The sequence below is a fragment of the Bos javanicus genome, chromosome 1 (assembly GCF_032452875.1).
Source record: "Bos javanicus breed banteng chromosome 1, ARS-OSU_banteng_1.0, whole genome shotgun sequence".
Lineage (NCBI taxonomy): Eukaryota > Metazoa > Chordata > Mammalia > Artiodactyla > Bovidae > Bos > Bos javanicus.
In genome coordinates, this window is record NC_083868.1 from 138832618 (window position 1) to 138848719 (window position 16102).

Here is a 16102-nt window from a genome sequence, read left to right on the forward strand (position 1 = left end):
AAACAAAACAATGATCCAGAAAAGTATTATGGGTAACAACCTAAATACTTCTGCCTTATTATTCTGAGTTTTCCTATAAAGGGTTGAACATTAAACACCAGTACAGGGTAGCAAATATATTCAGTGTCAGGGTCCTACTGCTATTCCAACTTTATCAGATTTTTTGTTCTATGTAAGTAAATAAACAAATCAAAATAATTTCTACAAGGATCCTTCAATGTCTCAGAGTTTTCTGAAAGAATAAAGAAATGCATTGTGCTAAATTGCTATTATTTCCTCATGAGGGATACAAGTTTAAGTCTGTGTCATCATGAAATGATCAAAAGCCAAGCCAAAAGATCTCCCTTAAGAAATTATCATTAACAGGAGTATTAAAGACATAATCATATTCATACATTCTCTAATACCAGATGCAGAAAGACTGAAGTTGAATTAGATGCCCAGTTAGGAATCATCTTAAAGTGATGCTTCTGACCCCTGCTGTTACTGTCTTTCTCCTTCCTTAACCTACTATATATAGCCTTGTAACATTTCATTCATTTTTTTCCTAAATGTATCCAATAAGCTTAGCCTAAACTAACCTAATTTGAGTAATGGCCTTGTACAGTCAACTCGCCTTATTGCCTTGTACAGTTGGCTCGCCTTATCCACAGGTTCTGTATAGCAGATTCAACCAACTGCAGATCAAAAAAAAAAAAAAAATTCCAGAAAGTTTCACAGAGCAAAACTTGAATTTGTTGCATGCCAGCAACTATTTGCATTGTTTCTACAGGTATTTACATAAAACATTTAGATTGCATTAGGAATTATAAGCCATCTAGAGATAACTTAAAGTGTAAGGGAGCACCTGCACAGGCTATATGTAAATTATGACACCATTCTGGATCACGGACTTGAGCATCCTCAGATTTTGATATCTGTTGGGCTCCTGGAACCAATCCCCAGATACTAGGAAAAGACTAGTTCTAGGATGTATACCTTTGTCAATATTAACTTAGAACCTTAAAAGCTGGAACACATATTAACCAATGCATATAAATAGCAGCCATATAAATTTAAGAGGAAATTGCACTGAAGGCCTTTTTTTTTTTTTTTTTTGAGAAATCTTTTCCTGCAGGAAACAATGGCATTAACCAAGAGTTCACCCAACAAGTTTTTACTTTACTGTCTTTTACCAACACTTGTCCTCATGAAAACTGTAAAAATAATCTTGTCACAACTGATGCCTGAAATTACTATAAAGAAAATCTGTCTTTTAACAAAGTAAAGGTGGGAAGAACTTTTGAACATATAAAGAGATCTTTAAGATGTTACATGTAACAATGGTGTAATTTAAAATTATCCCAGCTAATTTTACTATCAAGCTAAGGTGTTCTTAGAGCTTCCCTTGTAGCTCAGTTGATAAAGAATCTGCCTGCAAAGCAGGAGACCTGGGTTCAATTCCTGGGTTGGGAAGATCCCCTGGAGAAGGAAATGGCAACCCACTCCAGTATTCTTGCCTGGAGAATCCCATGGACAGAGAGGAGCCTGGCAGACTACAGTCTATGGGGTCGCAAAGAGTCAGACACGACTTAGCAACTAAACCACGACCAAGGTGTTCCTTCCTACTTTAAAACAAAATTTAAACTTGATTATGAAATTTAAACAGATTATGGTTAACCAAGATCACAAAAGAAAATCAGCCTTGAGGTTCAAGGGGGATGTTCCCTAGACTATTTTGATTGGTACTGCTTCAGTTAACAGAGTTGAATTCTGCTGACATTAAATGAATAATAAAAACATTAAGACAAATCACATCTTTAGGGCTGAACTGTCAGAAGACATTTTACCAACATTCTCTGCAGCATCCTAACTCTGGGTTACTACAGTTTATAAAATGCTACCACATAATTTTTAGTTTCAACTCTTTTCTAGAAATACTGATTAAAATTATTTTATTAACAAAACAACAAACATAATAAATTATTTTCTACAGCTAAAGATATAAAATATTTTTACAACTTGGTTTTCTATTATTTCCTGTTAAAGAAATACAATTAACATGGCTTCTCATCCCTTTTTCCTTACAGTTCCTCCAACTATCCTAACATAATCTTTTCTTAACACATTTCCAGTGATTAACAATTTGAACTTGAATAAGAAACTATTTTAAAAAGTGCAATGAAACATACTATCATTTTCAAATGCTATCCAAAAAGCTCGAGTGAATATATTCTAGATGGACTAGCCTATCCTCTAACCTTAATTAAGCATGTCCTAAAATCTTGAAGGTTATTAATCTCTATATTTAAGGTTACGTTAAATAATTTCATGTGTATTAAATTTATAGTGGTTTTTCTATGTAAAAGACCAGATTTGCTCCAAAGAAAAAAATCCATTATTGGGAAGGATTTGCAAATTATCCAGCTGGAAATAGCTTTTCTAATAAATCGTCCTTTTAAACATCCAAATGATAAATTTTTAAAAAATCAAAAAAAGAGCCATTTTTTTGTGCATCTTCAATTCCTACATGCTATCTGCTTTGATCTAGGATATGGATAAAATCCTAACCCACGAATGGAAGTGTAGGACCAGTCCCTGAAATTCCCAGGAAACCAACATTTCAGATACTTTCAGGGACTGACTGGAGTATTCATCCTGGAGACTAAGGCTAAAATCTGGTCAAGGTTTGCCGATAAAGTGGGAGAAAGGTCCAGAAGAATCAAAACTAAAGTATAGAAAGAAATGAGCACCGTGGCTGAAAGGAGTCATACAGATGAAGTTGTAGACATGGCACATGCCCTAGGACCTCCAGGCTCCTGCTCCCGGGGCCACTGGCAATTCCATCCTGCGCACACCTAGAGGTAGGGGGAACTTACCTACACACCAACCAGAGGAGTCTCTGTTTCTGGGGAACAGCAGCAAGCAATCACTCAGAGGCTCACCAGGCTGTGTATCAGCCATCCTCCTGGGCACTTTACATACCAGGCTTCATTCTCTCCTTACACTCACCTTCCAAAAAAAGGCATTTAGCCCATTTACAGATGGAAAAACTTAGCAGCTAAGAAAGCTTTAGAAACTGAGTAACTTGTGAGACTTTTAGGAGAGGAAAAAAAAGTACCTGACAGGATTCAAATCCAAGCCTATCTCTTTTTACACTGTCCCCTGGTTTGTTGGCAGAGCTCCAATTTTCCTCTATGGGTTTAAGGCCTTAACACTAAAGAAAATACTGCCCTTAATTCTACCCGTTTCGTAACTAATAATGACAACTTCATGCAGAGCATTCTGGCCACTACTGTACCCCCTTTCAATATTTAATGTTATAACATTACGATGTAAACACTAGGCAAGGCTATTTACAATTAACATTTACTGAGCACTGCCACATACTTTTTCTAAACACTAACAACCTAAACGCTATTCACATGGTATGTGTGTGTATGCTCAGTTGCTCAGTCATGGTCGACTCTTTTGAGACCCCATGAACTGTAGCCTACCAGGCTACTCTGTCCATGGGATTTTCTAGGAAATAATACCAGAGTGGGTTGCCATTTTCAACTCTACAGCATCTACCCTAACAGGGATCGAACTGGCGTCTCCTGCATCTTCTGCACTGGCAGGCGGATTCTCTACCACTGCATCACCTGGGTAAATTCTATCAATATCTTTATTTCACAGATAAAGAAACTGAAACAAAACCAGCTTTATTAATGTGCACAAGGCCACATGATGGTAAGTGGGGATCCAGCATTCAAATCAAGTTGTCTGGTTCCACAATGCATATCTTCAATGCTAGCCTTTCTCTCTCCCAAGAGAATTTATGCAGGGTTTCTCATTTAACTCTCCTAAATGTGTAAGCTAAATATTATCAATCCCATTTATAGATGTTTCCAGAGGGGCTCAGAAAGATGAGTTTACTTAAAAGTCACACAACTTTTAGTGGTTAAGGTATAATTCCAATCCATTTGTTTCACACCCGTAAGATGCTAATAATATATCTTATCTGAAAGAGAACACTGTCTATAAAAAGGAAAGCGATCTAAGTATTTCAAAACGGCCAAATGGTTTTGAAAATTTCTAGGCTATATACAAGTTCTTAAAAATGTTTTAAGAAAAAGGAAAAAACGGTGTAATGGGAATGAAAAGCTGACAAAAATGGCCTCAATTATTATGAGGCAGAAACCCCCACCAGTTTCTAAGAATTGAATAACCTTTTACTATGAGGCCAAATCATTATTTAACCATAAAGTACCAAGACTCAGTCAGCCACAAGTGTACACCAAGCTTCCAAAGCACAACCACTCCCTCCCACCTCATCCTATCTCACAACCACTCCCTCCCAGCTCATCCCATCTCACAACCACTCCCTCCCACCCCAACAGACAATGAGAATCAGCTTTATTAGTCATACTTCTTTTCAAGAAAGAGCAAGAAACAGAAAAGCAACATATAACAACCCACTGACTTTAGGCTATACTCTTAAATCTGGTAACATTCTGGTAAACATGGTAAAGCAGAAGCTCAAGTTTCACATGTTATTTAAGATGCAACTACCAACAAACAGGTATATGAATGCTTAATATTCTTTGTCTCTTGTGAGGAAAAGATCTGCCTTCCTTAAACCTATTAATACAGACAAGGCAGAAAAAAATTCAGAGAAGTGATTTTCCATATTACCAGCAAAAATCACTGCTTTCGAACGCTGTTTCTAAAGATCCAATTTAGACAGTAAACATCCTCTGCAGTTATTTACATTAGTATTTCAGAAAATGTCTTCTACCAATTATCCATCCAGAGTAAAATTAAGCAAGATAATCATGCCTTTTGTCATATTTCCCTCACATCCCAGGGGTCTCAGACAACAAAATAGATTATCACATATAAGAAACATCTATTTTAAACTAACTAGTCCTACTTAGTACAATCAACCTTACGTTTTCAACAATGGAAAAACAAATTAGAAAGCTGCCAGAAAGCCCAATTGCAGCTCCGCTGTACCAGGTGCAAATTTTAAAAACCAAAGATACATGAGTACAAACTGTGATCTGTAAACATTTTTCATAGCATCTTGCAGCCCCACTTTATTTAAAAAAAAAAAAAAAGGAATAAATTTAAAAAGATGATCACACACAAGTCAGTCCAAAGAATAGTGCGGTTTTTTCAAGAGGGAAAAAACAACGACATTTATTCAGAGTTGTTCAACGATTAAAATTTTAAAAAGTGCTATGTATGAAAGTACTAAATATTTCATAAGGCGAAAGGAATCGAGTAACATGCGCATGATAATCCGGTGTATTTGCAGCGTCCAGTGGACGAACAGGTTCCACTGTCAACCTCCTATAAGGCATGTTTTGAAACGAGGAGGAACTTTCAAGAAAGGAAATCACCTCATAATATCTAGCTAAAGTCAGAGTTGATTTCTGTGAACTGAAAAACACTGAATTTTTTTCCCCAAAACTGAACTTAAATTATTTTTTTCTTTCTTATAAAGGAATCCAGTTAAATCAAATAAAGGCAAATACAGAAGGATGCAATGCAGAGCCTTCCCTTCCCATCTCCACCTCCCCTGGAGTGATTCCTCTCTGAGAGCCATGGAAACAGCAGAGATGCCATCTGAAATGAAAACTTCCCTTCCAAACCCCAAGCTAAAGAAAGCTGGTTCCTCCGGAAAGCATTATCAAGCTCAGTCACCCTACAGAACCTTAATTTCTGAAACTCCCTATGCTACGAAAATACAAGCTAGATATCTCAGGAAGGCAATTCCTTGGACTTCACAATCGAAGGAAAAAAATAAAATCAGAACCAAAAACGTGGAGAAAGACAACTTAAAAGCCAACCACCACACCCTCAACTCCGCGCTGCAACCCGCCTGCCGGGGGGCCTTTACCTTCATCTTCCATCGAAACTGCACTTGGGTTGATGGCTACAAAGTCTTTAGTGTCAGCCACGGCCACACTGGGAAGAAGGAGAGGAGGAGAACAAGAGAAGCCCCCGGAATCCCAGGCCGTCACCCCCGCTCCCGGCCACGCGGCCCGCGGCTGCGCCCACCACCCCTAGCAGCAGCATCTGCAAGAGAAACCGGAGAAGCAGCGCTGACGGGGGCGGGGAGGGACCACCGCCCACCGCCCCAGGAGCTTCAGGCCCCGCGCCCGCCCCCTGGCCGCCCGCATCCCTCAACTCAGGCCGGCCGGGCAGCGCCCCGGAGACGCCCCCAGCCGGGTACTCTGGACGCCCCCCAAGACCTAGAAGTTTCTGGAAACGGGGGGACAGTGGGTAATCCGGGCGTCCCCCCCCCCCCTCAAAGCCCCATACCCTTCTCTGGGCTGCGGGGCACTCACCCGCAAGCTCGCGGGAGCGGCTTGCCAAGCGGCGGCGCCGTACGGGCGCCTCTCCCGGCGTGAGGGCGGTGACCGGGAGGGCGGGCGGGGCGGGAAGGGGAGCAGGTGAGGAGACCGGTCTCGAGCCGGCCCGGGCTCGATGCGGCCGTGCTGGTCTGCTCCCGCCTCCGCCTCCTGGGCTCCGCCCTCCCTGCCGCCCGCCGCCCCGGCGCGCCCCGCACCCCGGGTCGGCCCCGCACTCCCGGGCGCCCGCGGACCGAGCTTTGTCGCCACCACTTCCGCCGTGAGGGGCGCGGGCGCAGGCGCACTAACACGCCCGGGCGGGCACGGCGGAAGTGAGTGGAGGCCAGGCTGCCGGTCCGGAGGGGGCTGCGGCTAGGGGCGCTCGCTCAGATCCGATCTCCCCTGCTGTCACCCCTATCCTACCCCGGAGACGTGCTCGGCCTCTCCACGCACCTGCCCGGCGCAAGTGTGGGAGAGCCACCCGCTCCCCCGCGCTTGCCGCGCCTCCTCAGAAGGCAGCCGCGGGGTCGGTCCGAGCGGGCAGGCGCAGCCATGTTCGCGGCCCGCGAGATGTTTGAGCGCCCGGACGATGAGGTGGGGAGCCCCTCCCGCAGGGCGGCCGTCACAATCTGGGCGGGCGACGCGCTGACCCGCAGCCTCGCTTGCAGGCCTATCGCTGCTGCTGTCCGCTGACCGTGGGGCAGGTCCCCGCGGGGCCACGTCTCAAAGTTCCATCCCGATGGGGTTCAGCCTCAGCGCACTCGGGCAGAGGAGCCGAGATCATCGGTTCCAGTGTGCAACCGGAGAGGCTAGAATAGCTAAAGGCCTCGCGCCCCCAGATGGAAGCTAAGGAACCGGCGTTACCTTTAGACTCTTTTGGCACTTGAAATTTCCCCTTGCTCAGCACCTAACCGAGACCCCCATCAAGTCAGTTTTGATGGACGGTTAGTTTAATAATCCTTGTCAAGTCTGACATAGCAGAGGTTGAACCTAAATCCTCTCGCCCCCAAATCCACTAGAGGGCAGGTCTATACCTGCTGAGTTCCAGCGCATCCTGCAAAGAACTCAGGAGATGGCAAAAGAAACGTCTTTCCTTATATGCTTAGAGGTGTTTTTCTTCATCTACACTTAGGCCTGTTGAAAATTTTGCCCCTTACCCTTCAGGTCCTGTAACATATCCTTATGTGCTCTTACCACATGTTCAGCATCAAAATAAACAAAGGGACAGAGTTACCTATTCTGTTTGGCCCCAGGATAAGTGGAACTAGTCTAGGATCAAAAATCCTGATTGAAGGATTGATTGAAGAAACATCGCGATTTTATTCTGTGAGGTCACTTTAAAATTTCAAAAGTGAAACCCTAAAATCACACTATATATATAGCCATCTTTGGCTTGTATGCTTAATGATTCTTGTTTGTTTAGGGCTGATACGTGTACGATTATGATCGGTACAACAATGAAAGTTCTATCTCTTACTCAATGTTTTAATCAATTTGGAATGATTGTTACTATGGACTTTGACAGCACAGTATCACATGAAAAACATAAAATGTCTAAAGTAGGAAATTCACAGGTATAGACATTTGTTATTAAAGTGTGATCTTACAAAATAGAGGGTAATTCTCCATTAAATTCTTTGATGACCTCGAAAATTTTTTCAAAGGCAACTTTTCACAGTTATCTATTGTAAACTGCAATACTCCTGCATTGCTACTGAATTCCTAGTTAATGCCTCCTCCATAGATTTATCACTCCATGGTTTACATCTAAAGTAACTTACAATGGAATTTTACTCTTTGGTTGCCTCAGTTGTAAAAGCCATTATCTGTATTGCCAAGACAAAAAACCTGATTAACACCAACGTTGTCCAGAAAAATTGTTACATACTTCATTCTTAACCCATTGGCAGTTATCTCACAAATTCCAGGGCATGGCAGTAACAAAAACCTGTAAAGGGTAGCTTTCAACCACTTAGCTGATTCTTAAGCTTCATCAACATATCTCTACAGTCAGTCAGTTCAGTCGCTCAGGCATGTTCGACTCTTTGTGACCCCATGAACCACAGCACCCCAGGCCTCCATGTCCATCACCAACTCTGGGAGTTTACCCAAACTCATGTCCACTGCGTCAATGATGCCATCTAACCATCTCATCCTCTGTCGTCCCCTTCTCCTCCTGCCTTAAATCTTTCCCAACATCAGAGTCTTTTCAAATGAGTCAGCTCTTCACATCAGGTGGCCAAAATATTGGAGTTTCAGCTTCAACATCAGTCCTTCCGATCCTCTATTCTATGCCTGTACACCACCTCCACCAAGCTGGCCAATATTAGTAACACCAACTTTTACTTCCTGTGTATATGAAAAGTATCATTTGTTAACAATATTCAAGTAGGAGCAATGGGGAATGCTTTGGCTACAAGCTTCAGCAATCTCCCTTCTCTCAGCATCTCCTGATAAATTAACCTGCATGAAACTTTGATGTAGCAGTCTCCACTTCCTCATCTCTGCAGGAAGGGGACTAAAATGTATGAACACTGCATTACCTACATTTATGTGTGTATATACACACAACCAGCTTGAACATCGGGAAGTTCGCGGTTCATGTATTTAGAAAAGGCAGAGGAACCAGAGATCAAATTGCCAGCATCCGCTGGATCATCGAAAAAGCAAGAGAGTTCCAGAAAAACATCTATTTCTGCTTTATTGACTATGCCAAAGCCTTTGACTGTGTGGATCACAATAAACTGGAAAATTCTGAAAGATGGGAATACCAGACCACCTGACCTGCCTCTTGAGAAACCTATATGTAGGTCAGGAAGCAACAGTTAGAACTGGACATGGAACAACAGACTGGTTTCAAATAGGAAAAGGAGTATGTCAAGGCTGTATATTGTCCCCCTGCTTATTTAACTTCTATGCAGAGTACATCATGAGAAACTGGGCTAGAAGAAGCACAAGCTGGAATCAAGATTGCCGGGAGGAATATCAATAACCTCAGATATGCAGATGACACCACCCTTATGGCAGAAAGTGAAGAGCAACTAAAAAGCCTCTTGATGAAAGTGAAAGAGGAGAGTGAAAAAGTTGGCTTAAAGCTCAATATTCAGAAAACGAAGATCATGGCATCCGGTCCCATCACTTCATGGGAAATAGATGGGGAAACAGTGGTAGAATTTATTTTGGGGGGCTCCAAAATCACTGCAGATGGTGACTGCAGCCATGAAATTAAAAGACGCTTACTCCTTGGAAGAAAAGTTATGACCAACCTAGATAGCATATTGAAAAGCAGAGACATTACTTTGTCAACAAAGGTCCATCTAGCCAAGGCTATGGTTTTTCCAGTGGTCATGTATGGATGTGAGAGACGGACTGTGAAGAAAGCTGAGCACCGAAGAATTGATGCTTTTGAACTGTGGTGTTGGAGAAGACTCTTGAGAGTCCCTTGGACTGCAAGGAGATCCAACCAGTCCATTCTGAAGGAGATCAGCCCTGGGATTTCTTTGGAAGGAATGATGCTAAAGCTGAAACTCCAGTACTTTGGCCACCTCATGCGAAGAGTTGACTCATTGGAAAAGACTCTGATGCTGGGAGGGATTGGGGGCAGGAGGAGAAGGGGACGACAGGGGATGAGATGGCTGGATGGCATCACTGACTGGATGGACATGAGTCTGAGTGAACTCCGGGAGTTGGTGATGGATAGGGAGGCCTGGCGTGCTGCGATTCGTGGGGTCGCAAAGAGTCGGACACAGCTGAGCGACTGAACTGAACTAAACTGATACACATAACATGCATATATATTATGAGACTTTATAGATCTAGACATAATATCCACCCTTTTTTCCCTCAAAAGATCATTGTGACGATCTGATAAAGATGAAGACAGGTTGTGAATTATAAGCTATGAACGTTTAAGATTATCATACAGAAAAACCAGCTAAAGTATGGACTATAAGGAGCTAAAATAAGATTGATGGCAACAAAAGGTATTATGTTCAAGTTTCCTCTTAATTCTTCTTTAGAAATAAATGCTCTAAAAATCTTTAACCCCATTTTGTTAAAATCTTTAACCTATAAAATACATCTAATGCAAAAGGTGGTCACACATGAGCAATAGAGGGGAAATTTGTCAGACATCTCTTCTTTGGGGAATATTACAAAGAGGGAATATTGAGGAAGGACAGACATGATGTTCTAATTTTATTTATACTGTGCCTTATTACACAAAGGTTGTGAGCTATCCTGTTTTTAGTATCAAATTTGATAGCCGGCATTTTTATAAACCTGGATTATAAAGATAGATGTGGCCTTTAGGATTTAAAATTAACTTAGGAAAGGTTATTTTTTAAATCTCTCCTCAATGTCTTGACTTTTAACTTGTTTAAACTACTCAAAGTTAGTAATTAAGAAATTTTACATAGCTGCTGGAAGAAAAAGCTGTCATATTTGAAATTGAGTCTTCTAAAAGCATATAAAGACAATATTTTTGTAAGTTGACCCACTCCAACAGAACAAGAGAAGTATTTTTCTTCTTACAGGGTAAAGAACATGCTAAAGGACATGCTAAGGGTCACATTTGAGAAAATACAGTCTTATTCCAAGAAATGTCCTATGAAATGAATGTCATAACAACAACCTGCCAGTATTGCTATAGATCTCCTTGGTTCTATGTTTTAGCAGTAGTGGAAGTGTAAAAGCTGGAAGCGAGAATGAAAATCAAATGGGCTCAAAAATGAGCAGTAGAAACAAGGGAATTTAAAGTATATTCTTTTAATTTTTAAAGCAGTTTATTCCAAATATGACTCAGGTCCCCTGTTCAAGGGTTCTGAGCATGCAGTGATATTTGGGATCTTTGGTACATAGTACTACCAATCTTCTGGGTTGGAGATAAGGGCAGGTCGGGGTGCAGGTGAATGAGGAAAGAAAGAGAGGGAGGAAAAATGAGTGTGACTTCACGTCCAAGAACCAACTCTGCACTTGATTATTTCCATGGAAAATAGCCATAGAATATTCCACATTACATATACAATGTAAGATTTGAGATTCAAATGTACCCATTTAAAAGCCACTCTGTCCAGTTTTCAAGCTGGCATAATTCATCTCTAGTCCCAAAATATATTGTCTATAGTAAATACATAATAAAAAAACTTATTGAATAAATGAGTAATCTGAAAAATTTTGTTGTGTTCACTCAGTTGTGTCCAACTCTTTGCAACCCCATGGACTGCAGCACCCCAGGCTTCCCTGTCCTTCACCATCTCCCAGAGCTTGCTCAAATTCATATCCATTGAGTTGGTGATATCATCCAACCATCTTGTTCTCTGTCATCCCCTTCTCCTCCTGCCTTCAGTCTTTCCCAGCTTCAGGGTCTTTTCCAATGAGTAGGGTCTTTGCATCAGGTGGCCAAAGTATTGAAGCTTCAGCGACAGCATTAGTTCTTCCAATGAATATTCAGGGTTGATTTCATTTAGGACTGACTGGTTTGATCTCCTTGCAGTCCAGAGGACTCTCAAGAGTCTTCTCCAAAACCACAGTTCAAAAGTATCAGTTCTTTGGCGCTCAACCTTTTTTACAGTCCAACTCTCACATCCATACATGACTACTGAAAAAACCATAGCTTTGACCAAATAAACCTTTGTCAGCAAAGTAATGTCTTTGCTCTTTAACATGCTATCTAGCTTTGTCATAGCTTTTCTTCCAAGGAACAAGCATCTTTTAATTTCATGGCTGCAGTCACCATCTGCAGTGATTTTGGAGCCCCCAAAAATAAAGTCTGTCACTGTTTCCATTGTTTCCAGCTTGTTCTTCATCCAGCCTGGCGTTTCACATGATGTATTCTGCATATAAGTTAAATAAGCAGGGTGACGATATATAGCCTTTATGTTCTCCTTTCCTGATTTGGAACCAGTCCGTTGTTCCACGTCCAATTCTAACTGTTGCTTCTTGACCTGCATACAGGTTTCTCAGGAGACAGATAAGGTGGTCTGGTATTCCCATCTGTTTAAGAATTTTCCACACTATGAACAAAGCTAGTGGAGGTGATGGAATTCCAGTTGAGATATTTCAAATCCTAAAAGATGATGCTGTGAAAGTGCTGCACTCAATATGCCAGCAAATTTGGAAAACTCAGCAGTGGCCACAGGACTAGAAAAGATCACTTTTCATTCCAATCCCAAAGAAGGGCAATGCCAAAGAATGTTCAAACTGATGCACAATTGCACTCATTTCACAAGCTAGCAAGGTAATGCTCAAAATTCTCCAAGTTAGGCTTCGACAGTACGTGAACCAAGAACTCCCAAATGTTAAAACTGGATTTAGAAAAGACAGAGGAACCAGAGATCAAATTGCCAATATCCACTGGATCATAGAAAAACCAAGAGAATTCCAGAAAAGCATCTACTTCTTCTCCACTGACTATGCTAAAGCCTTTAACTATGTGGATCACAACAAACTGTGAATACCTGGAAAAGAGTCATCATAAAAAAATTTCACTGTTGAATAAATAAACATAATCCCACTGTTACTTTGCTTCTTGTTTTCTATGAACAAACAAAAACATGAGTCTCTGCTTTCCTTTAAAGCAAAAAAAAAAAAAAAAAACATGGATTTTCAAAGGTTTAAAAATGAACTCACATCTCCAAACCACAAAAGGGTTAGCTAGGACAACTTGATCTGAATGAAAGAGGTACTAATCATTAACATGGGTATTAAGTATTGAGTACTGCCCAGAACAGATGAAATTTCACACTTGGATTTTGAACTCAGGTAACCATTTGAAGGAGATCCAACCAGTCCATTCTGAAGGAGATCAGCCCTGGGATTTCTTTGGAAGGAATGATGCTAAAGCTGAAACTCCAGTACTTTGGCCACCTCATGCGAAGAGTTGACTCATTGGAAAAGACTCTGATGCTGGGAGGGATTGGGGGCAGGAGGAGAAGGGGACGACAGAGGATGAGATGGCTGGATGGCATCACTGACTCGATGGACATGAGTCTGAGTGAACTCCGGGAGTTGGTGATGGATAGGGAGGCCTAGCGTGCTGCGATTCATGGGGTCCCAAAGAGTCGGACACGACTGAGCGACCGATCTGATCTGATCTGATCTGAACCATTTGAAATTAAAAAATATCAATGTTGAGGTGGCTTCTTTTGTGCAAGTAGCAAATTTCAGGTGAGCTTGTGCTTTAGATTCTAATGGCATGCATATCAATGCCTGACAAAGCCAAGAACACTCGAATTCTCAATACAATCTTCAGTTAATTCCTTAGAGATATCTACCCTTCAGTTATTTCCTTAGATCCATGGCATCTACTCTTAATTCTTGGAAAAGATGACTCAGAGATGAGGTGTAAGCCTTAGGACTTAGGAAAACCAAGAAATTTAAATTGCTATTGGCCAATACCTCCTACTAGCTTTGAAAGCCTTGCTTATGGGTTGGATGTCATAAGTAGTTGAAATTATTGGACAGATTCCGTAGTGTGTCTAATAGCCCCCTGCTGTGTTGGCAGTAATAGCCTAGACCTCCCCCCTCCATTTAAAAGCTTCCTCAATTTCACATCAGTAACACCTTCAATTTCTCTTTACTCTGCTGCACACTGGAATCTGAGAAAGCTTCAGGAAAGGCTGCATTTCTTCAGACCTCCAAAATGATTCATTTTACACATAAAGTTTTCTACCCAACCATTTTCTAGAAGTTAAATACTTTTGCAAAGCTTGCATCTTTGCCTGAATTTGTCCCCTGTCTTTCCAGGCCACCCACAGACATTATTTCCCTCCACTGTGCTTCCCATTGGGAGAACAAATGAGAAAAAAGGCACCCAAATGCCATTATGATAATAAATGAAAGAGAAATCCACAGCCCAGAAATTTCCCAAAGCTTTATGAAGATGCTGAAGGTTAGCCTAGGACAATCAAACACACAGACCATGTTTCTGTTGAGCATCCTACATGAATTGGAGGACCCACACCAAAGGGATGGTGCAAGATAGGTGATAGAGGAGAAGAATTGCCAATTGGCAGGAAGAAGCTTTAACAACACAAGCAAACTTTTAAAGCATAAAAACTTCAGGTTAGAAAATCCATCACTACAAATAAAGACCAAGGACTTTCCTGGTAGTCCAGTGGCTAAGAATCCACCTTCATGGGTTAGATCCCTGGACAGGGAATGAAGATCCCACCTGCCATGCTGCAACTACTTAGCCCACATATTCTGGAGCCTGGGCAATGCAATGAAATATACCACATGGGGCAACCAAGATCCCATGTGCCACAACTAATGCAGTAAAATAAATATTTAAATATTTTTAAAAAATAAAGATCAGATGGAAAATTAGATTAGCAGCACTTACAGTATAAGCTCAGACAACTTTATTTTGCTTTTTTCATTATAAAAGACAATGATCATGTAGCCTCTTTGAGAAGGTATTTTAAATAATTTAATATTGCCAAATTATCCCCTTTATTTGGGACATTAGGAAAATGTGGATTCTAGAAAGAAAAAGAGCTCTCTACAAGACTGGAACAAGTAAACTGAAGTGCAAACTGGTGGCTTGAACAAATCCTACCAGTCCTCAGTTCAAAAAGTTGAGACCCAAACTATTTTCTAAGAAACATACTTTACAACTACTGGGAATACAGGCCAGTGGTCCATTCTACTAGGTTGGTGCAGAGTAATTGAGGTTTTGCATTGTTGAACTTTGCCATTTGATATTGAAATACATTCTTGAATAAATGTGGTTTTGTTATACATCATTTTAATGCACATTTCTCACTTTATTTTGTTTTTGCTAATTTCCTCATTATTATTTGCTGTTTACTTTATCTTTATTTTAGACAAGGGAAAGGACATTGGACAAAAAGCAAATTTGAGTGATTTTCTTACTCAGGTTCAAAATGGGTTGTAAAGCAGCAGAGACAACTCACAACATCAACAGTGCCTTTGGCCCAGGAACTGCTAATGAACATACAGTGCAGTGGTGGTTCAATAACTTTTGCAGAGACAAAAGCCTTGAAGATGAGGAGCGTAGCAGTGGTGGGTGATTGGAAGTTATCAACAACCAACTGAGAGTATTATCAAAGCTGATCCCCTTACAACTACACAAGAACCTGCCTAAGAACTCGATGTCAACCATTCTATGGTCATTCAGTATTTGAAGCAAATTGGAAAGGTGAAAAAGCTCGATAAGGGGGTGCCTCATGAGCTGACTGCAAATCAAAAAAATTGTCTGCACAACAACAATGGACCATTTCTCAATCAGATCTTGATGTGCGATGAAAAGTGGATTTTATACAGCAACTGGTTATGAACAGCTCAGTGGTTGGACCAAGAAGAAACTTCAAACCACTTCCCAAGGCCAAACATACACCCAAAAAAGAGTCATGGTCACTCTTTGTTGGTCTGCTGCCAGTCTGATCCACTACAGCTTTCTAAATCCTGGTGAAACCATTATATCTGAGGCATATGCTCAGCAAATTGATGGAAAGTGAGAGTGAAAGTGTTAGTCGCTCAGTCACGTCCAACTCTATGTGACCACATGGACCAAAGCCCTCCAGGCTCCTCTGTCCACGGGGATTCTCCAAGAAAGACTACTGGAGTGGGTGGCCATTCCCTTCTCCAGGGATCTTCCCGACCCCGGGATTGAAACTGAGTCTCCTGTCTTGCAGGCAGATTCTTTACCACCTGAGCCACCAGGGAAGCCCAGCAAATTGATGAGATGCACTGAAAACTGCAACACCTGCAACTGGCATTGGTCAACAGAAAGTGCCCAATTCTCCATGACAAAGCCT

The 16102-nt window shown here is 41.5% G+C and overlaps 1 protein-coding gene across 5 annotated transcripts in view; it reads right to left on the reverse strand.

The window, feature by feature from the left end:
- Nucleotides 1-16102, reverse strand: part of ATP2C1 (ATPase secretory pathway Ca2+ transporting 1) — a 154640-nt gene that overhangs the window by 118575 nt on the left and 19963 nt on the right. The window contains exons 1-2 of one of the 5 annotated variants that reach the window (XM_061421527.1): nucleotides 6774-6909; nucleotides 5867-6045 (exon numbers count right to left, since the gene is read on the reverse strand). The exons of 2 other annotated variants lie outside the window; for them this stretch is intronic. In XM_061421527.1, the coding sequence (XP_061277511.1) occupies nucleotides 5867-5872 (6 nt within the window). In that variant the 5' untranslated portion in view covers nucleotides 5873-6045; nucleotides 6774-6909. Of the gene's footprint in view, nucleotides 1-5866; nucleotides 6046-6317; nucleotides 6595-6773; nucleotides 6910-16102 lie in introns of those variants that run through there. 2 more of the 5 variants (XM_061421537.1, XM_061421554.1) reach the window with 2 other exon arrangements.